Here is a 25,880-nt window from a genome sequence, read left to right as displayed (position 1 = left end):
GACAACCACACACACCACCCCAGACGAAACAGAAAACGGCGCAAAAAATCACAACACACGACAACGAAACACACACCTCAGATGACACACAAAAATCACACAGAATAATCATGCATGCAACAGTGACACTGAAAAACACACAAAATGGCACACAAAACATCGAACACAAAAAATCACAAACACACAGCAGAGAAAAACACATAACATGACACATAACATCTTACGTGACACACAAAACGGCACACAAAACATGCACAAAAATTTACACACACAACATGACAACCCCATGTACCAAGAAATGCGACACCTCACGTGACACACAACGGCATACAACACAACATAAAACGTCACGCAAAACAACATAGACAATATGAGACACAAATCATCACACACAAATCATCACACACAACACAACACAGGCAACACAACACAAAACGTCACACACAGAACACACACCTCACCTGACACACAAAATGGCACACAACACACCTCATGTGACACAAAATGGCACACATCACACACAACGCGACAGAAAAATCACACAGAAACACAACATACGACACCGACAACCACTCACAACACGACACACCTCACACGCCACAGAAAATGGCATACTATACACACATAACACACAAAAACAACACACAGAACATGATGATTCATGAACACACAACTCACACGCCACACAAAACAGCACACAACACAACACAACACATAACGAGACAAAAAACATCAGAGAAAGAATCACGCACAACAAACCATATCACACAAACACACAACACCTCACACAAAATGACATGCAATGCAACACACGCACCCCAAAACATCACACACAAGAAATCACACAAAACAGATGAACAAAAAAACATACATATGACACACAAAATGGCACACAACACAACACAGAGAACATCACACACAAAACATCACACACAAAAAATCACAAACACCACACAAAACATCTCTGGCACAAAACACAACACGCACAACATGACAGAAAAAATTACACACACAAAACATGACACCGAGTCACACACAAAACCAAACACCTCACGTCACATACAAAAAAAAATTACATGACACAAGACATCACACAGAACACACACAACTCACAAAAAGGCACACAAAACACACGACACAAAAAATGACACACAACATGACACCGACAATCACACACACCTCTCATGGCACACAAAATGGCACACAAAAATCACACACAAATAGTCACACACAACACCCGACAAAAACACACACAATGTGACACACACCTCACATGAACACACAACGCACACAACACAGCACACAAAGCATCACACACAGAACACACGATTCCGACTCACAAACACGCATCTCACACGCCACACAAAATGGCACAGAACACAACACATGTAACACCACACAAAATATCACACATACAACAGATGACACCGACACACAAACACACAACACCTCGTCTGATACACAAAATGGCACACAACACACACAACATGACAGAAAAATTACAGGAAAAACACAACATACGACAGTGATAACCACTCACAACCCAACACAACACCTCACATGCCACAGAAAATGGCACACTATACACACACACAACATGACACAAAAATAATATACACAACAGATGACACCGACTTATGAACACACAACCCCTCATAGGACACACAAAACGGGACACAACACATCTCACACAAAAACACACAACTCAACACCGACAATCACACACACCAAGAAACACACCTCAGATGACACACGAAAAGGCATACAACACAACACACAACATGATACACAAAATGACACGCAACGCAACACGCACACAAAAGATCACACGCAAAGATCGCACACAACACATGACAAACAAAAACACATAGCAGGACACACAGCACCTCATGCCACTCGAAATGGCACACAACACAACACACAACAGATGACACCAACACAAACACACAACACCTCACCTGACAAACCAAATGGCACACAACACACACACAACACAACACACAAAACCTCACACATAACACGACACACACCTCACATGACACACAAAATGGCACACACTACCACATGATACACAAAAAAGACACACAACAGACAACAGTGACAATCACACACTACATGAAATACATCTCACACAACACACAAAACATCACACACAATCACACGAACAACACATGACAAAGAAAAACACACACCACATGGCACAACCCTTCACATGCAATACATAATGGCACACAACACAACACAGAAAAAATCACACAACACACAACAAAGAAAAACACATACAACATGACACAACATCTCACATAACAGAAAACGGCACACAAAATATCACACACAAAAATTCACACAAACAACACACAACACCGATAACCACACACACCAAGAAACACACCTCACACAACACACAAAATGGCATACAACACACAACACAAAAACAAATCAACACAAACAAAACATCACAAAAAATCACACATGACACTGACAACCATACACAACATGACACAAAATCTCACACGACACACAAAATGGCATACTACACAACATGCAGCAAAACACAAAAATCACACACACAAATGTCACACACAGCAAACACCGACACACATCTCACATGACAGAAAATAACACACAACACACACACTAAAAATCACACACACATGACACTGACAATACCTCATGACACACAAAATGGGACACAACACAACACAACACACAAAAATACACTAACATGCAAACACAACACCTCACATGACACAAAAGGCACACAACACAACTCATGACACAATGCAACACAAACAGGACACACAAAAAATCACACAAAAAACATGCACATAACACACAGTAAAGAAAAACACACAACATAACACAGAACACATTATATGAAACACAATGGCACACAACACAACACACACAACATGACAAACAAAACATCACACACACAACACACCACACAGACAACCACACACACAACACACAATACCTATAACACACACTGTACAACATGACACAAAACACACAAAAATCACGCACACAACACACAACACCTCGCATGACACACAAAATGGGACACAACACAACACACAAAATATCACACAAAAAATCACGCACACATGACACTGACAACCACACACAACACAACACACAAAATGGCACACAACATGACACAAAACATCACACTCAAAAATCATAGTTTCAAAGGACACTGTCACATAAACTTGCAAGACCACATAGGACACACAAAATGACATGCAAGACAACATACATACACAAGATCACACACAGATAATTAGACACACAACACCTCACACCACACACAATACAGCACACAACACAGCACACAGAACACCACACAAACTTCACACTCAAAAAATCACACACACAACACACCGATACACAACAAAAATCACACACAGCAGATGACACCAACACACAAACACACACCACATGACACACAAAACGCAGAAAACACACCTAACATGACACACAAAACAGCATACAACACAACATAAAACAATGCACCCAAAAACTCACACACAACACATGACAACAAAACACACACAACATGACCCACAACACGTCACATGAGACACAAAATGGGACACCACACAATAAACACACGACACAAAACACACAAAAACACAACACATGACACCTGACAATGGCACACAACACCTGACACAATGCACAAAATTGCACACAACACAACACACATCATGACACAAAACAACACAAAAAATCATATACACAACAAAGGACACCATCACAAACACAGGAAACCTCACAGGACACATGAAATGACACGCAGCACAACACACACACACACACACAATATCACACACAGAAAATCACACATACAACACACGAGAAAGAAAAAAACAAACACACAACACCTCACATAACACATAATATGGCACACAACACACACAATATTATACACAAAAACACAATATCTTACATGACACACAAAATGTCACATAACACAACACACATGGAATACTACATAGAACAACTCACATGATACACAACACAACATGACACCGACAACCACACACAGCATAAAACTCAACATTTCACACGACACACAGAACAGCACAGAACACAACACAGATGCAACATGATACACAAAACATCACACACCACACACCTCACATGACACGCCAAACGGCACACAACACAACACACACACACACACACACACACACACGAGACAAAAAAATCACACACACATCTCACATGACACACAAAACGGCACACATCACAACACACAGCACGACACACCAAACACAAAATTTCACACACACAACAGATGACAATGACACACACACGTCTCACGACACACAAAATGGCACACAACACAAGACATGCAAAACTTCAGTCATAAAATCACACACACAACACACAAAAAATCACACACAACACCTCACATGACACACAAAACTGCACACAACACAACAAACATAAAAATTACACACACAACACAGAAAATGGCATACAACACAATACACAAAAATCACATAAGAAATGACACACATCACCTACAATACTGACAACCATACACAACATGAAACACAACACCTCACATGACACACAAAACACAGCACATTGAAATCACACACACAACAGACAACACGAACACATACACAGAACAGTTAGTACGACACAGAAAATGGCACGCAACACAACACATCGGACACACATCACACACATGACACCGACATACAAACAACCAACACCTTACGACGCATAAAAGGCACAGAACACGATAGCTCACAAGACACACAATGTGGTACGAAATGCAAAACAAACAAAACAACCCCGACAAAAAAATCACACACAACACATGACAACAAAACACACACCACACACAACTCCTCACACAACACCCAATACTGCCAACAACACAACACACACTACATGATACGACACACAAAACATCACAAAAATCACGCACACAACACACAACACCGACAACCACACACAACACAACACACTCAAAACAACACACAAAACCTCACGCACAAAACCTCACACACAAAACATATGACACCAACAACTGCACACCACACAACACAGTACACATAAAAATCACACACAAAGAGACAACACCAACACACACACACAACACCTCACATGACACAGAAACCAGCACGCAACACAACACATCGGACAGAAAACATCACATGCAACACACGAGACCTATAGACAAACACAACATTTCACACGACACACAAAAGGCACACAACACCACCTCACATGACACACAAAATGATACACAACACAACAGAGAAAAACAACACAAAAAACACACGATGACAAAACACACAACATGACAACATCTCACATGGCACACAAAATGGCACACAAAACAACACACACAAAACATGACACAAAAAATCACGCACACAACACACCGACAACCACACACAACATGACACACGACACCTCACATAACACACAAAATGGCACACAATGCAACACACATCACACACAAAACATATGACACCAACAACCACATATAACAAAAAACACACCTCACACAACACAGCACAGAACACAACACCTCACATGACACACAAAACAGGACACAACACAACACATACACAACATGACACATTAAAATCACCTACACAACAGACAACACCAACACACACCCAACACCTCACATGACACAGAAAATAGCACGCAACACAACACTTCGGACACAAAACATCACACACACCTCACATGACACGCAAAATGGCACACAATACAACACATACAACATGACACACAAAACATCACACACACATAGCACCGACAACCACACACAACATGACATACACTTCACATGACACACATGGCACACAACACAACACACGCACAACACGACACGGAAAGCATCACACACACAACAGATGACACTGACACGCACGACACGTCGCAAATGGCACACAGCACATTGCACTTCGCACTTTGCACGTCACGCATTGCACGACGTATGTCTTAGACACACACACACACACAACACTACACACGACCAGTCTCACAAAGACACACAACACAAGTCAGACACACACACACACACAACAGGACACACAAAAGGGCACACAAGACAACATACACACAATGTGACTCAAAACATCACACACAACACATGACACCGACACACACACAGAACACAACACAACATGTCACACACACAACACACGACACCAACACACACAGAACATGACACATGTCACACACACACTACACACAACACATCACATGACAAACAAAATGGCAAACACACACAAAATGACACAAATAGCATCACACACAAAACACATGACACTGACACACACACAATACGAGATACACAACATGACACACAAGTCACACACACAACATGACACACAACCCACCTCACACAGACACACATCACACACACAACACATCACATACCCATACAAGTCACACATGAGACGTCACACAACACACAAAATGGCACACAAAACATCACACACACAATATGACACACAGACAAACCCACACAATGACACAACACATTACACACGCACAACACGACACACAAGACATCACACACGCACTTCACACAACACTCGAGATGACACACAACACGGGGGCTGGACTGTCGATGCGGGGGGACAAAAAAAAGACCCCCCAGCCCCTCCCCGGGCCGGGGTTCTGCCCCCCTTCCCCGGCCTTGGCCGCTCCTCTGTCCCCGCTTCCAGCTGTTTGACCCTCCGCCCCGCCCCGCCCAGTCAGTGTCCGCCCCCTGCACAAACTCCTTCCCCTTCCCCCCCACCCACGCAGGGGAGTTTCGGGCCAAGTGAGGGCGCAGCGGCTTCAGCAGCTATTACTGAGCATGCGCCGTCCGCGCTCAATGCGTCTGCTCAGTCCCAGCCAAGGCCTCGCGCGTGGGGGGGCCCATCGCCGCCGAACCCGCCTCCCGGGTCTGACCCGGTGTCACCGCGTCGGACAGGACAGGTAAGGCCAGGCGGGGCGGGGGGGTTTGTACGGGATGGGCCCGAGAGTTCGGCAGCGCTCTAGGGCAGGCTGGGACATGTAGTTCCTGATGCACCTCAGGCCGGAACTAACGTTGCCCCAACCGACAGGTGAAGGCTGTTAACGGTGCGCGTGAGGGCGCCCCGCTCGCTGATTGGCGGAGAGACCAGGGGGCAGCCGCGCGGACAGAGACTCCCGGAGCCAGGGGTCGGGGAGGGGCAGATGGTGTGTAGGTGGGGGTATGGAAAACTGCTGTTGTGAAGCTCTCTCAGCAAATGGGGAGCGAGGGGGGCGGGAGCAGGTTCGATCCGCCGCTGCAATGATCCATTTAAAAGGCATCTGGCCTCCTCCAGCCTAAGCCACGTTTCTGGTCTCGCTGAGATGCGTGTTAAGCTGGAGTCACTACAAGGCAGAACAGGGAGTGACTCCAAATTAACATGGGGGGGGCAGATAAGATAAGGGTGTGTCCCTGTGGGGAGGGGGTTTCAGGGTTTCCCCTGTTGCTAAAGGGGGGAAAGTTACTCAGTTTCACTCTTTCTCTGCCTCAGGATATTGGGGTTGAGCTTCCTGTTTCAGACATTGCTGCCTTGATTGTGATCTGGGAGACCAGGCTGAGCAGCTGCTGCTCCCCCAGCAGGATCGGGGCTGGGGAGTGACCATGAATAAAGCTTCCTCTGTGCCCAGCCAAGGTGAGGATTTTCTCCAGCTGTAATTAGCCCCATAGGTCAACCCAAGGCTCTGCCCACACCAACATCTGAGCCAGATTTCAGAGTAGCAGCCGTGTTAGTCTGTATTTGTAAAAAAAAAAAAGGAGCTATAGCTCACGAAAGCTTATGCTTAAATAAATGTGTTAGTCTCTAAGGTGCCACAAGTACTCCTTTTCTATCTGAGCCAGACTCCAGGTGATTGATAGAGACCTTAGGGAATGGGCATGAAAGTGACTCTGCACAAACAGCCCTTCCTCACCCCATATCTCTTCTCCCCTCAGCAATTGCAGGAGCCGATCCAGCCATAGGAGAGTGAACCCCTAGAATTGGCTGCCAGCCAGAGACAGGGGAAGGGAGACACAAGGAGAAAAAGGAGAGAGAGAGAGAGAGAGAGAGACTGGAAAGGGCAGTGGGAAAAATACTTGGGGAGAGAGAGTCCCAGATTTCTGACCGGCCCACACACACTTATTGCTACATCCCTGGGCAGATTCACTTTGCTATGAACAAGGTGAGGTGCAGGGGGAGGAAAAGCAAGCTCCTGACTCTCCCTGTACCCCCTGCTGTAGGAGTGTGCTGCCCTGGGGACAATGTCAGGGGGAATCCCCCAATGTCACTCCTTTTTTTCCTGCTCTTCTCTCCCATTCGGTTCCCAGACTTCGTTACTGGGAGGGTTTCAAGATGTCTTGGCGGTTTAGTGCTAGTGGGAGGAACCGGTCAGTGCTGTAATCAAGTGACCAAACATTTCCCCAGAATAGAATCGTAGAATGATAGGGCTGGAATGAACCATGAGAGGGCATCTAGACCGGCCCCCAGCACTGCGGTGTTTGTTCAACCTGTCCTTAAAAACCTCTAATGATGGGGATTCCACCACCTCTCTTGCTAATCTATTCCAGTCCTTAATTAGTTTTTTTCACAATTGAGTCACATGGTTGATTCAGATTCAATTTGTGATCCACTATAACCCCCGATCGTTTTCAGTAGGACTACTCGTAACCAGCTATTCCCCGCTTCGTAATTGTGCATTTGGTTTTCCTTCGCTAAGTCTAGTACTTTGCACTCGCCTTTATTGAATTTCATCTCATTCATTCAGCCCACTTCTCCCATTTGTAAACGTTACCTTGAATTTTAATCTTGTCCTCCAATGTGCTTGCAACCCCTTGCAACTGTTATTATCTGCATATTTAGAAAGCATGCTCTCCAGTCAGTGATCCAAGTAATTAGTGGAAATATTGAACATATCAAGATCTAGGACTGGCCCCTGGGCACCCCATTGTATACGTCCTCTTAGTTGGACAGTGAACCGCTAATGATTCCTGTCCGAGTACAGTCTTTTGACAACATTTTCACTCATGTTATTGCACTTTCATGTACACCGCATTTCACTTGTTCTCTATGAGAATGTCATGGGGGCCTGTGTCAAAAGCCTGACTAAAATCGAGATCTGTCATGTCTACAGTGTTCAGTATCCCTGTGAAAGCAGAACATTAGATTGACTTGGCATTATTTGTTTTTGCAAATCCATGTTAGCTATAACTTATCACCTGTTCTCTAGGTGCTTACAAATTGATGGTTTAATAATTTGTTCGTTCCAGGTATCTAAGTAAGACTTGGCTTTATTCCCCAGTCCTCTTTGTTCCCCTTTTAAAAGATCGGTACTCTGTTTGCCCTTCTCCAGTCTTCACTGTTTTCCAGGTGTTCTCAAAGATAATTACTAATGGTTCCGAGATTGCTTTAGCTAATTCCTTGAGCGCCCTAAGATGAATTTGATGGCTGACTTTAACATATCTAACATGTGTAACTCTTCCACGGCAATTTGTCCATGATTCAAATTTTTGTAGGATTCCTTTTTATTGTCTGGTCATGAAAGAGCTCCTAACAGAGCTTTATTCGCAGCTTACTATTCTTTCTGTCTTTCTTTCCCATTGGGATAGTTTGCTGTTTCTCAGAGACAGCGTTAACGGAGCAACGGCCAGCTCTCCTGAGCTTCAGTCTCCTTAGAATCTTATTCGCATGGTTCTTCACTGTGACAGGTTTGGGTCCTTTCGGGTGTCACCTGATGTGCTGGGGTGCCACTGAGGCAGCCTATTCTACCAGCCTCGGTGCCCTTTACCTGGCTGGGTTAGGCTCACAAGCCTCTTCCAGCCAAGCACACGGGCAGGGCAGTGCCCAGCTGCACAGAAAGAGAGAGATCCGCTCTGGAAATACTCAGCCTTAGGGGCTTGCCCCAGCACTCTGGTGCCCACTCCCTTTAAGCGGTACGGACTCAAAGGTTTTATGAAATTTGCCCCCTCCCACAATATGGAGGAGTATATGCATAACTTCTTGCCTCCCACAAGTAGAAATGACATAAACTGGGTTAAATTATAAACAAGAAACAAGTTTATTAACTACAAAAGATGAATTTCAAGTGAATATAAGAGATAACAGACAGAACAAATCAGATTACTGACCAAATAAAGCACATTACGCAAGCTAAGTTCAATATACTTAGAAAACAGGCTACACACTGTCATTTATTACCCTAATTGTTATTTTAGGCAGGTTGCAATGTTTCTGTGTTTCAGAATCCTAGTTATATTTCTTTTTAGACTGGACCCCGTCTCAGTCTGGACTCCCCCCTTCTCCCCTTCTTCTCCCCCCCCAGCCTTCTCTTCAGGTGGCTTTAGCAGTCTTTCTTCTTGGGTAGACAGTCCTTGGAGAGGAGTCGTTTTATTTGCCTACCTCCCCACCCTTAAATAGGATTTACATAAGGTGGGAATCCTTTGTTTCCCAAACTTGATCCCCCTTCCCTTCCAGTGGAAAGTTAGGTTTCAGAGTAGCAGCCGTGTTAGTCTGTATTTGCAAAAAAAAAAAAAGGAGTGCTTGTGGCACCTTAGAGACTAACAAATTTATTAGAGCATAAGCTTTCGTGAGCTACAGCTCACTTCATCGGATGTGGAAAGTTACAAGCAGTCCCAGGTAATGTTGACTATTCGGTGACAAAACGCCTGACTCTGTGGTATCACAGCGTCCGGGAGTCAGTGGCAGTATGGAGCCTTTTCACAGCCTTCGTTCTTGCTGATGGTCCATCCGCCCTGTCTGGCTTTTCCATTGTTGTACCTGACGTGTTAGCAGTGGGCGTCACCCAAAGTAGCATAGTTGAAATACAGATACATAGTCAATATTTCCAACTTCAGATACAGAAATGATACGTGCACGCAAATTGGATAATCATAGTCACTAAATTATAACCTTTCCAATGATATCTTACAAGACCCATCTTACACAGAGTACATCTCAGTTCTCTCCTATTCATTTCATAATCATATTTTCATAAAGAATATGGAGGGAAATGTCACACTCACATATCAGTTTTCACAGTTTGTTGAAGTCTGCTTTTTTGAAGTCCGTTGTCCTTATTTTCCTGCTCTAACGCCTTCCTTCTCTTAGAATCAAGAAATCATCATTTCATGAACACTTTCGCCCATATAGATTCATAGATATTAAGGTCAGAAGGGACCATTATGATCATCTAGTCTGACCTCCTGCACAATGCAGGCCACAGAATCTCACCCACCCACTCCTGCAATAAACCTCTCACCTATGTCTGAGCTATTGAAGTCGTCAAATCATGGTTTAAAGACTTCAAAGTGCTGAGAATCCTCCAGCGAGTGACCCGTGCCCCATGCTACAGAGGAAGGTGAAAAACCCCCAGGGCTGCTTCCAATCTGCCCTGGAGGAAAATTTCTTCCCGACCCCAAATATGGCGATCAGCTGAACCTTGAGCACGTGGGGCAAGATTCACCAGCCAGATACCTTCCATTTCCTAACTAACTCCCACCTGTTAGTCAGAATCAACCCTAAAATGCCCACTCCCCTGGTTACTACATCCATCTTCTGAAGCAAACGGATGTCCCCAACACATTCCAAGAACTTATTGGACCCTTTGTGTTTGAATTCCTTTTCTAACAGGTGTCTCGGTAGTTAAAGTCCCATGTCCCCCCGTCACCCCCATTACTAATTGTGTTTTGAATATTTCTCTTATTTGCATGATAGAGTCGAGAACATCAGTCTGCAGGGAAAGAGCCGGAGGAAATTGTGATGTGACATTATTGTCCTGTTCTGACACGTCCCCTTCTTGCAGTGACAGGCTGCAATGTTACGTCCCATCCTTCCAGGGACCAAGGAAGGGAAATGGCTGCCGTGAGGCCAGTTCAGGTAGGGATTATCGGGGATTTCCTGGTGGGCTCCTGTTGGCGGGAGAAGGGCAGTAAAGACATAGGAGGTGGGTGTTTCTGTGGGTGGTCAGCAGGTGGGAGGGCAGGAAATAGACAGCTGGAGAAAGGGAGGGGGACAGGATGTGACAAACCTGCTGGGATTTGTTTACGGTGGGGCCTAGATTCGAGCAACAGACCCATGGGGTTTGTGGGTGGAAATTCCCTACTTTGTCAAGCAGGAAACACGCCCCCTGCACTGAGCTGGGGATATGTACCAGACTCGAATACTGGCGTCTGAACTTAATAGCCAGAGGGCAAGCCCCAGTGAGGCCTGGGGAAGACACCCCATCCCTTTCCATCCAACTGCTGGCATGGGGGGCAGGGGTTGGGATTCCTACCAGGGGGCTGGCTGTCCCTGGACCCTCCTGGGGGCTCTGTCTCTTGTATCCACTTCTGGCTGGTAGGTGAGTGTTGACTGTGAAGACCCCGGCCATCTCTGTCTGCTGGAAGGGGTTGGGGCTCTCTTTCTCCCCTCACCCTGATGCCTCCTGGCTGCTCTGATGGGAAGGGGGTCGGAACCTGCCTGCCTGCCTCCCAGAGCATCCATGTGATTGGCCCTCCTCCCCTGTGAACGGTGGGGTTGTCACTGGGCAGCAAGTGCAGAGTGGGGGGCTCTTGCTCTTTCAGGGGCCGGTGACTTTCGAGGAGGTGGCTGTGTATTTCACTGAGGAAGAGTGGGTTCTGCTGGACCCTACTCAGAGAGCCCTCTATGGAGACATTGCGCGGGAGAACTATGAGAATGTGACCTCGCTGGGTAAGAATTCCTGTGCCCTCGGTTCTTAGAAGGGGAAATGAAGAGTTAAGGTTCACAGTGCATCCTCAGTTTTTCCCTGTTTCAGCAACCCCCTGACAGGCCAATGACACACAGACTAGCACTCGACCCTCCCCGCTACGGAACGCTTTGGGAGCAGAGCACAGGTGCAGGACAGCACAAATGCTAACACCATCTCTTTGCTAAGGCAAAACTTGGGGTTAGGCCCGATGTAGGGAATGGAAGCTGCCTACCCCTGGCCTGCACTCAGACACCGAGCCTACTGCACACAATCCATCTAAGACTTTCATAATGTCACCATTCCTTTACCCTTCCAATGAGGATTCCTTCGGAGTCAGTGCCTTCACTTAACCCTTACTGAGCCCCAGAGACCCCTAGCATGTACCGCACCAGCCTGCTGACAATCCTTGTGGCAAGAACAGGCCCTTGTGCGCCTTTATTGACCCTGCCTACATCACTCAGCACTGAAATGAGGAACACCTGTTCCTTACAGTTTCACATGCACCTCTCTTTGTGGCACAGCTCTGCCCAGCTGCTCCAACTAGTCCCTCCACTGTTCATTTAAAGCTGCAGCTGGCACAGTGCACACTGCTGGAGTGAATGCGGAGAAATGCTGGTATTCAAATCTGAGGAATGTACAACACACAGTGGCATGTTCTTAGTCCTTCTTTCTGTTGATCAATAAATTTTTAGGCTGGGGGAGAATATTAGGTCATCTAGTCTGATCTCCTGTGTAATACAGGCCATGGAGTTTCATCCAGTTATCATTGTAGTGCACTGAATTCCTTGTGTTTGATGAAAACCTCATCCTGTCCTGACTTGAAGATTTCAAGAGATGGAAAATTTGCCCCTTCCTTGGGTAGTTTGGTAACCTTGGCACCACCCTTCCTGACCTATTCCCAGTGATATTTGCCAGCTCCAGGGCTAGGGGGTAGGGGCAGAGTTAAGGTTACATTGCAGGGGTGGTGTGTAGTTTAATTCTTCATTTTCTGGTTTTCAGAGGTTTTATTTTTCACCCCATCCACGTGCTGGAAGGGCATCCTTAACTCTGCTTAATGTACTTTATGGGCTTTTAATTTCCTTGGTTTTCTGTTTCATGGACTTTTTTGCCACTGTAACTATGTTGACACGACAGTTTTTGCTGCAATTTATTTCAGGTGGGGATGCAATTTTTGACATCACTAACTGACGGAGCAATGGGCTCAGAGGTAGTTCCAGCACCTCACGTGACAAGAGGGTCTCTGTGACCCAACCCATCACAGGGGGGTCTGGTGAGGGGTAGGAAGGGAAGGATTCAGGGAGTCAGAGATCGTAGCACTTCACTGAGGTCTCTAATGACCGGTCCCTAGGCAAAGCTCAGAACCAGCACTCCATCCTCCTCCTCGACCTGTCAGCTGTCTGACACCACTGACCATGGTCGTCTTCTTGAAATCTGATCTTCCCTTATCCTCTCCTGCTTAGGGTTAGGGTAGGGAGAAGTAGTAACTGGCTTGTTCTGCAGCATGGGATGTTTAGGTTGGATATTAGGAAAAACTTTCCAACTGTGCATATAGATAAGTACAGGAAGCACACTGGACAATGGAAGTCTCCTGGAGGTTAATGTGTAACGACTGGGTCTAAGGGAAGCAGAACATGGGAACGCAACTGCACTGCACTTTGGGACACGGTACAAACAGACTGGGCTTAAGTTTGCTGCTATCCAGGGCAAAAAAGCAAGGCAACACAGAGAGAGAGAGAGAGAGAGAGAGAGGTTGCAGATTGGTCTGGAGCTCAGTCTCTTAAGCCTGAACTGCAGTGTCTACACCAGTGGCATGTATACCCCTGGGGTTCGCAGAGGTCTTCCAGAGTTGCTATGGAAAAATCATTAACTAAGTCATACAAAGTAAAATTTCGTACAATGACTTGCTTATGCTGATCTATATACTATGCTGTCATAAGAATAAAGGAAAAGGTAACCACTCTCTGTATCCCAAAATCTCTCCTGACCAGAGGCAAAACCCTTTCACCTGTAAAGGGTTAAGAAGCTAAAATAACCTCGCTGGCACCTGACCTAAATGACCAATGAGGAGACAAGATACTTTCAAAGCTGGAGGGGGGGGAACAAAGGGTCTCTCTGTCTGTGTGATGCTTTTGCCGGGAACAGATCAGGAATGCAGTCTCAGAACTTCTGTTAGTAAGTAATCTAGCTAGAAATGCGTTAGATTTCCTTTTGTTTAATGGTTGGTAAAATAAGCTGTGTTGAATGGAATGTATATTCCTGTTTTTGTGTCTTTTTGTAACTTAATGTTTTGCCTAGAGGGATTCTCTATGGTTTGAATCTGATTACCCTGTAAGGTATTTCCCATCCTGATTTTACAGAGGTGATTCTTTTACCTTTTCTTTAATAAAAATTCTTCTTTTAAGAACCTGATTGCTTTTTAATTGTTCTTAAGCTTCAAGGGTTTGGGTCTGTGTTCCCCTGTACAAATTGGTGAGGATTTTTATCAAGCCTTCCCCAGGAAAGGGGGTGTAGGGCTTGGGGGGATATTTTGGGGGAAGATGTCTCCAAGTGGACTCTTTCCCTGTTCTTTGTTTAACACGCTTGGTGGTGGCAGCATAGGGTTCAAGGACAAAGCAAAATTAGTACCTTGGGGACCTAAGCTGGTAAGAATAAGCTTAGGGGGTCTTTCATGCAGGTCCCCACATCTGTACCCTAGAGTTCAGAGTGGGGAAGGAACCTTGACATATGCACTGAAATGTAAGTACAATATTTATGTTCCGATTATTTTATAATTATATGGTAAAAATGAGCAAGTCAGCAATTCACATTGCGCAGTGACACTTTTTTATGTCTGATTTTTATAAGCAAGTAGTTTTTAAATGAGGTGTAACTCGGAGGTACACAAGACAAATCGGACTTCTGGAAGGGACACCGTAGTGTGGAAAGTCACCGGTCTACACAGCTGTTTTTAATGGGCTAGCACATACAGTGGAGCACCCATAGGGAGACACATCTCAAAGAACCATCATTGATGCACAAGTTGAGTAGTTTCTTCTTTTGCTGTTACCTGATCTCACTGGTTGTCTTTCCCCTGAGCAGGATTCCCAGTTTCCAAACCCGATGTCATCTCCCAGCTGAAACGAGGGGAAGAACCGTGAGCCCCAGATCTCTGGGGCTCAGAGGAAAGAGAGGTCCTGAGAGGCAGCCGCGTGGGTGAGGGATGATTAAACCTACTCAGTGCTTGAAGGAAACAGCTGGGATTCCCAACAGACCTTCTGAGGTCTCTGGGTTCAGGATGGTCCCCAGCAGGTGTCATATCCTTAGGGCAGATACTCTTCATGGCTCCCTACCCATCCTAACTCCTGGCAGTAGTTCTCTCCCAAAAATCCCTTCTCCCTGGGGAGTGTTTGGATGGGAACTGGATGCAGAATTGATCCCCTCTTCTCACTCCTTTGGGGAAGAGTTGGGAGAAACTCAGTCCCTGTTTTTTTTCCATCTTCAGCTATTTTCTTGGTTTGTTTCCCCTTTTCACTTCTGGTTTCTGAGGTTTTTCTTTCTCTGTCCCAGCAGGTGATGAGATGGTGAGAGAGACCATGGAGCAGAATCCTCAGTGGAAAGATGAGCAAGTGGAACTGCAGGGGATGTTATTGCAAAGATGCAAAGGTAGCGTGTCCCGGAGTTGTGAGCAGGGAAAAGGCTCTCGGGGGCAGCACAGGCCAAAGAAGTGGCGGGGAAACCTGCCAGTGCAGAAAATTGGAATACCTGTTAATTATCGGGGAACTCACAAAGGCCTGAAGGAAACCACGTCCCAGCAGAGAAACCTGACGGGAGAGAGAAATAATACGGGCTTTGAGTGTGCAAAAAAGTTCAGGAGGCGCTCACACCTTATTACCCATCAGAGAATCCACATTAGAGTGAGACCCTATGGATGCTGCGAGTGTGGGAAAACTTTCACTCAGCACTCACACCTTATTTGTCATCAGAGGATCCACACAGTGGAGAAACCCTCTGAATGCTGTGAGTGCGGGAAAACCTTCACGTGGAGCTCAGGCCTTATTACACATCAGAGAATCCATACAGGAGAGAAACCCTATTAATGCTAGGTTTCAGAGTAGCAGCCATGTTGGTCTGTATTCGCAAAAAGAAAAGGAGTACTTGTGGCATCTTAGAGACTAACAAATTTATTAGCGCATAAGCTTTCGTGAGCTACAGCTTCCTATGAATGCTGTGAGTGCGGGAAAACCTTCGCTTGGAGCTCACACCTTATTCGCCATCAGAGGATCCACACAGGGGAGAAACCTTATGAATGTTGGGAGTGGGGGAATACCTTCTCTCAGAGCGCAGGTCTTATCGTACATCAGAGGATCCACACAGAAGAGAAACCCTATGAATGCTGTGAGTGCGGGAAAACCTTCACTGATTGCTCACACCTTATTTGCCACCAGAGGATCCACACAGGAGAGAAACCCTATAAATGCTTTCGTGAGCTACAGCTCAAAGTGAGCTGTAGCTCATGAAAGCTTATGCTCAAATAAATTTGTTAGTCTCTAAGGTGTCACAAGTACTTTTCTTTTTTGCAAATACAGACTAACATGGCTGCTACTCTGAAACCTATAAATGCTGTGAGTGCGGGAAAATCTTTGCTCAGAGCTCAGGCTTTATTACACATCTGAGGAGCCATACAGGAGAGAAAACCCTATGAATGCTGTGAGTGCGGGAAATTCTTCCATCACAGCTCTTCTCTTAGTTATCACCAGAGAAGCTGCAAGGGAGATAAACACCATGAAAATTTTTTCTTGGGCTCAGAAAAGATTTTTTCCTTTTCCTAATTCCCAAGTAGTGAACTTTAAGGCAGCACTTGTTGCATCTCAGCTCCTTTAGGTGAGTTCTCTGCTTTTCCCTTTTGCAGCTCACCCTTCCTTGGGGTGAAGCGCACAGTGTTTTTCATCAGCTCCTTTGTTCTGTGTCATGGAAGTGTGCGTCCCTTCCACAGGAATGCCCATCAGTCTCAGGTGGGGGAACCAGGAGTGACCTTTACTAGATACATGGAGGTTAAATCTATCTGGGCCTTGACTCCACTAGGGTTTTCCATGGAGTTAGCTAGATTGAATTAGCGATCCTGATGTAAAAACACAACTATTTTTTTCAAGAAAGAAAATAGCCCATGTAGCAGCCAGGGTAACGTAGCAAATTTCCTCACCACTGGACACAACCTCCATCGCTTTTCCTCATCTAACCAAATTTGGAGCATCATGTTTATACTTTTCCTCCCAAAGTGATTGTTAGTCTTCAGGTTCACCCATTAGGGACAGATGCCTCATTCCCAGTTCTTGCCACTTTGCACTGGGTTTTGCTCAATAGCAGTTGGGTTTTGTACCATTTTTCTCAATGTAAATATAACAGAGAAGTTGAAGGGATAGAGGGTGTGACAAAGTGAGCATTTTCCCTTGTTATGTTGTATGTGAGTCTTTACTGTCGAGCCTATGTGAGTTTTACTGTTTTGCATGAATACTGCGTGTGCCTCAGTTTCCTTGTGTGCTGCACCAATACCTCGGTGGTGGGAATAGGGGTGTATGACTTTGGCTGAGACGTCTGGGGCTGGTGAGGCGGTGTGACGTTGCAGTCCGTATGCTTTATGGAAATATGCTTATGTATATGATAGAACTGGAATTCGCTTTACACTAAAAACCCCTTATGTGGTGTCATTAGAAAGCTCGTAATCTATGAAGTGTTCATTCTATTTGTTTGCATGTATTATTTCTATATCTGGAGCTAGGAGAATAAGATATAAACTTGTATCACTGATGTAAACATATTAAGTGGAAGCCGTTAAGGGTGCTCCAGAAACAATCAGTTGTAAATGGCCTTAGTTACTTGAAAGCCTTCCTGTGTACGTGTGGGTCAGCCCATGGGGAATGGAGACTAGGGGTCTTACAGTGACATGTGACTATGTCACCTGAAAATGAAATCTATCTTAAACCTGGTACTTTTCCATTTAGAAGGAGGGGTGGGGATGTAGAGAGACAAAAGATTCCTGCCTTGTGCCAAAGCTGTAAAAGGGGATGGAGCAGGACAAAGGGGGCCAGTCATGAGAAATCCCCTGCTTACTACCTGAGATGTCTGCTGGAACTAACACTACTTGGGGAAAGGATCTGGCCCAGACTAGGAAGGAGTCTAATCTGTGAAAGAAGTTTATTGGAACATCTCTGAGGGTGAGATATTATCTGTAATCAGTTTCTTAAAGTATTAGGCTTAGAGTTGCATGTTTTTGCTTTATTTTGCTGTGACTTACTTCCGATGAAGTGAGCTGTAGCTCATGAAAGCTTATGCTCTAATAAATTTGTTAGTCTCTAAGGTGCCACAAGTACTCCTTTTCTTTTTGCGAATACAGACTAACACGGCTGCTACTCTGAAACCATTTGTTCTGTCTGTTATTACTTGAAACCACTTAAATCCTGCTTTTTATACTTAACATCATTTTTGTTTATTAATAAACCCAGAGTAACTGATGAATACCTGGGAGAGCAAACAGCTCTGCATATCTGGGAGAGGGATAGCTCAGTGGTTTGAGCATTGGCCTGCTAAACCCAGGGTTGTGAGTTCAATCCTTGAGGGGGCCATTTAGAGATCTGGGGCAAAAAAAACTGGGGATTGGTCCTGCTTTGAGCAGGGGGTTGGATTATATGATCTCCTGAGGTCCTTTCCAACTCTGATATTCTATGATCTCTCTATTAGTGTTATAGAGAGTGGACAATTTATGAATTTACTATGTATAAGCTTTATACAGAGTAAAATGGATTTATTTGGGGGGGTTTGGGTTTGGGAACTTGGTGTCTGGGTGCTGGAGACAAGTAAGCTGCAGAGCTGTGTTCACTTAAAGCCTGCAGCATTGGGGTTGTGGTTCAGACCCTGGGTCTGTGTTGCAGCAGGCTAGCGTGTCTGGCTCAACAAGACCGGGTTCTGGAAGTCCCAAGCTGGCAAGTAAAATGGGCTCAGAGGTCATTTCAGCACATCACGTGGCAGTCCCAAGGGTGTCTCTGTGACTGAACCGGTCACACAGTGCCCTTCGTAACCTGAGACCCAGGAATGGGGTGCGACCAGGTGACTCTTTGCCCAGGAAGCGAGACAAAGACAAGGAGGAGGAGCAATGGGGGTGTCTGAGTTCGGGTCGCTGGAAACTGGCATTCTGCTTGGGGGAACTGGAAGAGAGGAAGTCCAGGGCACCTGGCCCACGACTCCCCAAGGTGGACTTGGCCGAAAGTCACTGATTTCTGTGCTAACAAGTTCTGTTCTACGCCGTGCTTCTGTCAAATAATAAACCTTTTTTTACCAGCTGGCTGAGAGTCACTGCGGAGCTGGGGGGCAGGGCCCTCTGGCTTCCCCAGGAGCCCCATCCGGGTGGACTCGCTGCAGGAAGCACACGGTGTGGAAGGGGATGCTGAATACTTCGAGGTCAGACCCAGGAAGGTCGAAGTTGTGTAAGCTTCTTGCCCTGGTGATAGTGTGCTGAGAGAGAGAAGACATGCTCCCCCAGAGTCCTGACTGGCTTCATATGGAGTAGTTCCAGAGCATCGCCTGGTGACTCTGACATGGGGGGGGGGAGAGTGTGTGTTTTCAACCTCTGTGACACCTGAAGTGGTGAGTCGGAGGGATTCCCATCTTCCGAATTACCCCAGCCATGTTTCCTCTTTTTTGAGCCATGTAGAATTGATCTTCTCCACTTACTACAGTTCCACCACTCAATGTGTTCCATGATTCAGGGTTCTCAGCCTTCTGTTTGTGGATCACTATTGGTTTTCTTGGCTCCTAAAGCAGTAATTTAGGGCCTGAGATGAAAGTGTCACAGACCTGGATGGGGAATTTGAATGGATCTGAAATACAGTGAGATCATTTGGAGTTTAAATCCCAGTTTCCAACTGTTGGCCAACCCTGTTGTAGGACTTTTCCTACTGAGATGGGATTGTTTGCAGATGGGGAGGCTGGCTGGTTTGTTTGGGTTTTTTTTGTTTGTTTTTTTCCATTATGACAGTACTAGAACTTTTGTAAATAATGATTCAAAACTAATGATTGAAGGAGGTTTGAATGGCTCAGAGGAGAATGCAATGGGAGAATCTCTTGTCCTGATTCTGAGTTGTATAACCAATAGGACTAACCTGCTTGCTTGCATAGATATATTTTTTTTATACGTTTAAGTATTTGGTTTATTGTAATAGGTTTAGAGATTTATATTATAGTAAGCTTGGCTGTAATGCAAGAGATCTAAAGGCCATATCCTGTATGTTAAGCTAAGGAAAGTTAACACATGTATATTAAGACCATTTACCCAGAAAAGTAAAGTTAACCTATATCTTTTTACCTAAAATAAATAAGTATTCACACATATGTTTATAACCTTCAATCTAGACCAACAGATAATGAAGACTGTCATAGGGTTTTTTTAATGTGGTACCCACAGACTTAATAGGAACATCACAAGGAAACTTAACGTGCGTATATGCTTGTCATCAATACGCACAATTGTGGGTGAGGAATAAAATTTGTGCATAGGAGGAAGGATTTCTGGCACTTGTGCCCTCTAAAAGAGGTGACCTACCTCGCTAGAGCACTTCACTTCGCTCCTCCCCACCCACTCAACATGCTATAAAAACTCCAGGGCCCAGCTCTGGGGTTCTGCCCTGAGGAGTGGGGAGCATTGGGGCTCTGGGCTTTTGCCCAGGGAGGCGTGGGAGCTCTGTGCTTCAGCTGTGGGGTCCTGCAGACTCCCTGAAACCAGCTCACAGACCCCTGGGGGTCATGCTGCCCTACACGCTATTGCAGTAATGTTTGTACAAGGTGTGATGCTGGCAGAGCAGCTTATGTCAGAGTGTATTCAGGCCAACTGATGTGTGTATTAGTATAGATCAAAGCGATGGTTAAATGTTCAAATGTATTGGGTGTTTAAACCTCCTGAAAACTAGTGGAATGTTATTTGCACCGTTTTCACTTATCTGTATCCTGTTACAATGTAATAGAAAAGAGTTGCATTGTGTATACCCCTTTAACTAAATAACCCATCAAATGAGAATGAAGGTTTAAGGAATGCAAATGAAGAAAAGGTTAATTTCAAAACAAGTAGTGGTAAGAAGCAGGATTCTTGGGCGGGGGGCTAGGAGGGTGTGGTTTGCACTGTCATTGCACAGGGTGGGAATGGGGAATTGGGCTCTGGCTTAAAATGGTGTCAGGCTTAGAGGGGCTGGGTTCAGAGCTGGAGGTTAGGGTTGGGGTGAGAATTGGGCTACTGTTTTGGTTCAGGGGTTTAGAACTGGGGACCAGGTAAGTGTTCCGGGTAGGGGGTGGGGTTTAGATTTTGTGGGGAGGGTTTGGCCAGCAGCAGCAGCATAGAAGTGCAGGTGGCAATGGGGTGCCAACCAATAGTGATAAGTAGGGGGTCTTTTAGGTCGTTTGAATGTCAGTAGCACCCTAAGGAGCGGGTAGGGTCATGTTTACAACAGGGGGCTAAAGTGTTGGGGAAGGGGATGGCAAGTTGACCCATCACACTTCGCACTTCCCACACAGACATGCACAATATGTTGCACGCGTGGACCGGCACGTGCGGACTGGCACATGACACCTCACACACACAACACAACATGGAAAACATCACACACAAAACATCACACAACATGTCACACACACACTCAACAACACTGAAGACAACACAGAACATGACACAGAACACGTCTCACACACACAGAACATGACACACATCAGAAGGTTTCATCTAGGAGGATGATGTCCCAGAGTCCCCGGGGAATGCTCTGGAACTGCTCCCTATAAAGCCAGGCAGGACTCTGGGGAAATCTCCTCTCTGGGAGGAGACTATTTGCAGGACACACAGCTTACCCGGCGTCCCCCTTCCTGGGTCTGACCCCGGAGCATTCAGCATCCTCTGCCCCTCCGTGCGCTTCCCACAGCGAGTCCGCCCAGGCGGGCTCCTGGGGAAGCCAGAGGGTCCTGCCCCCCAACTCCGCAGTCAGACATGACTCTCGGTAGGCCAGGAAAACAGAAGGTTTATTAGACGACAGGAACATGGTCTAACACAGAGCTTGTAGGTGCAGAGAGCAGGACCCCTCAGCTGGGTCCATTTTGGGGGGCAGCAAGCCAGACAACCACGTCTGCACTTCACTCCTCGTCCTCAGCCAGCCCCAAACTGAAACTCTCTCCAGCCCCCACTCCTCTGGGCTTTGTCCCTTTCCCAGGCCAGGAGGTCACCTGATTCCTTTGTTCTCCAACCCTTTAGCTGTCACCTAGCAGGGGGGAAGGGCCAGGCCATCAGTTGCCAGGAACAGGGTGTTGGCCATTCTCTGTGTCCAGACCCCTGCACACACCTGCCCTCTAGAGCTCTGCAACGATCATACACACTTATCCCACCACCTAGATACTTAAGAACTGCATAGGGGAAACTGAGGCACCCCCAGAATATTCAGAGGAAACGAACAACAGTCCCGCTTCCTCACAGATAACTCCAGGAGGTGAGTTGCTTACTATCCTTCCATGTTTTTCTCTTTCTTTCCTCTCGTATGTTGGCCAATGCACATGCTCTGTCTCTATCTTTCTCTGTCCTTGCCCTGTGCTGTCTCCCTTCATAGGACACGGGCAGGCACGCTAGGTGTGCATCCCCATAGGCTATGTCCCAGAAGCCAAGAAGAAGCAGGAGGGGACAAAAATAATGCAGGGCAGTGCATGCGAGAGTGGAGTGGTGACTGTCAGTGTTAACTCCGTCTCTGTCGAGTGGAGCCGATGTAGATGGGATGAAAGAGGGAGGCAGGGCTGAGGGCAAGATTTCGAGCACCAATAGATCTTTTTGTAGTGATGGCTCATGCTTGGCTTTTGCAGCTGGGCTTCCAGAGGAATTTTCCAGGAGCTCTAGCCGGAGGAGAAATGGCAGAGGTGGACCTGAGCAGCTTGGGCATCTTTCCAAGGAGACAAACAGGCCACATGTTTCTGCCTTCTGCATAACTGGCTGTCAGGTCAGTGCTTTCAGTTCCTCGTCTGTACTCGCTGTAGTTTTCTTCACAGGCCGTGGGCTTCCTTGTTGGGTACGAGGCTCTGGGACTAAGGCTAAGGAAGGGACCAGAGTCTCCTGAACAAAGTGACTATTTTGGGTGCCGTTACAATGGGTGCCTTCTAGTTGCAGTTGTAAAGTAGTAACGGGAGATGGGTTGGTGGCGGAGCCGTGGGATACGGGAGATGTGAAATGAAGAGACTACACGATATTGCAGACGGAGATGTTTCAGAATAGCAGTTAGTCTCTAAGGTGCGACAAGTATTCCTTTACTCTTCAGATGGAGATGTAATTTTTTTTGTTCCCCCCCCTCTGCTGGCCTTAGTACGAAGGAAAAAAAAGTCAAGCCTCAGAGTTTACTGCCCTCATCCGATGGAAAGTGAGTGAGAGCAGCGAGGCTGTGACCATTGTTGATGCCAGGCAAGAGCCCTCCATCTGGGAGCCGAGCAATCGCCAGTCTCGGTGAGATAAGTGTCTGGTTTGATGAGGACTCTGCTCACGCTCCACCTGAGTCCGGGTAGGGAAGCCCCATAAGTTAGGGTTCGGTTTGTAAGAAAAGGTTCCTGATCAGCTGAGGTTAGGAGGGAAAAAAGATCCCCATTTTCAAAGGCTGCTCGATTCTCTGGTCAGGAACGGTGTCTCCTCTGCAGCAGAAGGTTGGATGCAAGAGGATGACTCCAGGTGGTGAGTTGCTTGCCTTGCTCTCATGTTTCTCTGTCTTCTCCAGTGTGTTGGCCAACTCTCTCTTTCTCTCCTCTTCTCTCCTTGTGCGGTGTCCCTTCATAGGACACGGGTAGGTGTGCATTCCCACAAGTGAAGTCTCGGGAGCCATGGAGAAGTCGGAGCGGATGAAAATTATGCAGGGCAGTGCGTGCGAGCGTGGAGCAGTGACTGTCGGTGTTAACTCGATCTCTGTTCATCGAGTGGGCCCAATGCGTGGATGAGGGCAAGTTTTCCAGCACCAATGGAGCTTTGTATAATGATAGCTCAGGCTTGGCTTTTGCAGCTAATCTCGCAGAGGAATTGTCCAGGAGCCCTAGCCAGAGGAGAAATGGCCGAGGTTTACCTAAGCAGCTTGGACATCCTTCTAAGCAGACATGAAGAATTGTCAGCTTTCTGTCTCCCGCATAACTGGCTGTGAGTAAGCGGTCAGTGCTTTGAATTCCTCATCTGTGCTCGCTGCAGTATTCTTCAGAGGCCGTGTGCTTCCTCTTTGGGTACGGGGCTCTGTGAGATTACGGCTGATGAGGGGCCAGAGTCTGCTGTGCAGAGTGATTATTTCGGGTGCCGTTGCAAGGGGTACTTTCTAGTTGTAGTACTAAAGGCCTAATGGCGGGGAGGGGGCTGGGGCGGAACGCCGCAGTGCGGGAGAGGAAAAAAGAATAGCCTACGCGATGTTGCTCACTGAGATGGTAACTTATTTGTTTTCCTCCTTGGTCTGGCTTTAGTACAAACCGTTTACTCCCCTCTTCGGATGGAAAACGAGTGAGAGCAGTGAGCCAGCTAGCATTGTTGATGCAAGCCAGGAGCCGTCCAGTTGGCAGTGGAGCAGTCACTAATGTCAGTGAGATAAGTGTTGGGTTTAGTTAAGGCTTTGCTCACGGCCCGCCTGGCTCCATGTAGGGACTCCCCATTAGCTGGAGCGGGGTTTGTAAGAAATGGTTCCTGACCAGCTGTGGTTATGAGAGAGACAAGGTCCCCATTTTCAGCGGCTACTCATTTCTTTGGCCAGGAACGGTGTCTCCTTTGCAGGAGAAGGTTACATCTAGGAGGATGACTCCAGCTGGTGAGTTGCTTGCCTTCCTCCCATGTTTTTCTCTCTCCTCTAGTGTGTTCGCCAACTGTCTCAGTCTCTCTCTCCTCTCCTCTCCTGGTGCCGTCTCCCTTTGTAGGACACGGGTAGGTGTGCATTCCCACAGGTGAGGTCTCGGGAGCCATGGAGAAGTCGGAGCGGACGAAAATGATGCAGGCTGTAGAAAGACTGCTGAAAGGAACTGAGAAGGTGGAAGTCCAGACTAAGACAGGAGTCTAGTCTGTAAAGAGAAACAACGGGAAGTCTAAACTACAGAAACTCTTCAAGTTGCTGAAAGAAATTTAGGAAGAGAAATTAGTTCTTGAATCCAGTCTCTTTATGATT

General features: G+C 46.3%; 1 protein-coding gene across 6 annotated transcripts in view; it reads left to right on the top strand.

Moving 5' to 3' along the window:
- Positions 1-25,690, top strand: part of LOC119848590 (zinc finger protein 26-like) — a 67,261-nt gene extending 41,571 nt beyond the window's left edge. For 5 of the 6 annotated variants that reach the window (XR_006277136.1, XR_006277135.1, XR_006277134.1 and 2 more), the window contains 5 exons: positions 7,533-7,673; positions 11,727-12,701; positions 15,799-15,912; positions 16,270-16,362; positions 17,286-17,585. Coding sequence is in view for 1 of the 6 variants with exons in the window: in XM_043503087.1 (XP_043359022.1) it covers positions 7,643-7,673; positions 11,821-11,888; positions 12,575-12,701; positions 16,267-16,362; positions 23,575-23,708; positions 24,069-24,205; positions 24,374-24,427; positions 25,636-25,666 (678 nt within the window). In the remaining 5 variants the exon portion in view is untranslated. Of the gene's footprint in view, positions 1-7,532; positions 7,674-11,726; positions 12,702-15,798; positions 15,913-16,266; positions 16,363-17,285; positions 17,586-23,574; positions 23,709-24,068; positions 24,206-24,373; positions 24,428-25,635 lie in introns of those variants that run through there. The other variant, XM_043503087.1, reaches the window with a different exon arrangement.
- The last annotated feature ends 190 nt before the right edge of the window (positions 25,691-25,880 follow it).

The sequence above is a fragment of the Dermochelys coriacea genome, chromosome 26 (assembly GCF_009764565.3).
Source record: "Dermochelys coriacea isolate rDerCor1 chromosome 26, rDerCor1.pri.v4, whole genome shotgun sequence".
Classification (NCBI taxonomy): domain Eukaryota; kingdom Metazoa; phylum Chordata; order Testudines; family Dermochelyidae; genus Dermochelys; species Dermochelys coriacea.
Note: the sequence above shows the minus strand (reverse complement) of the source record. Positions and strands in the feature narration are given on the sequence as shown.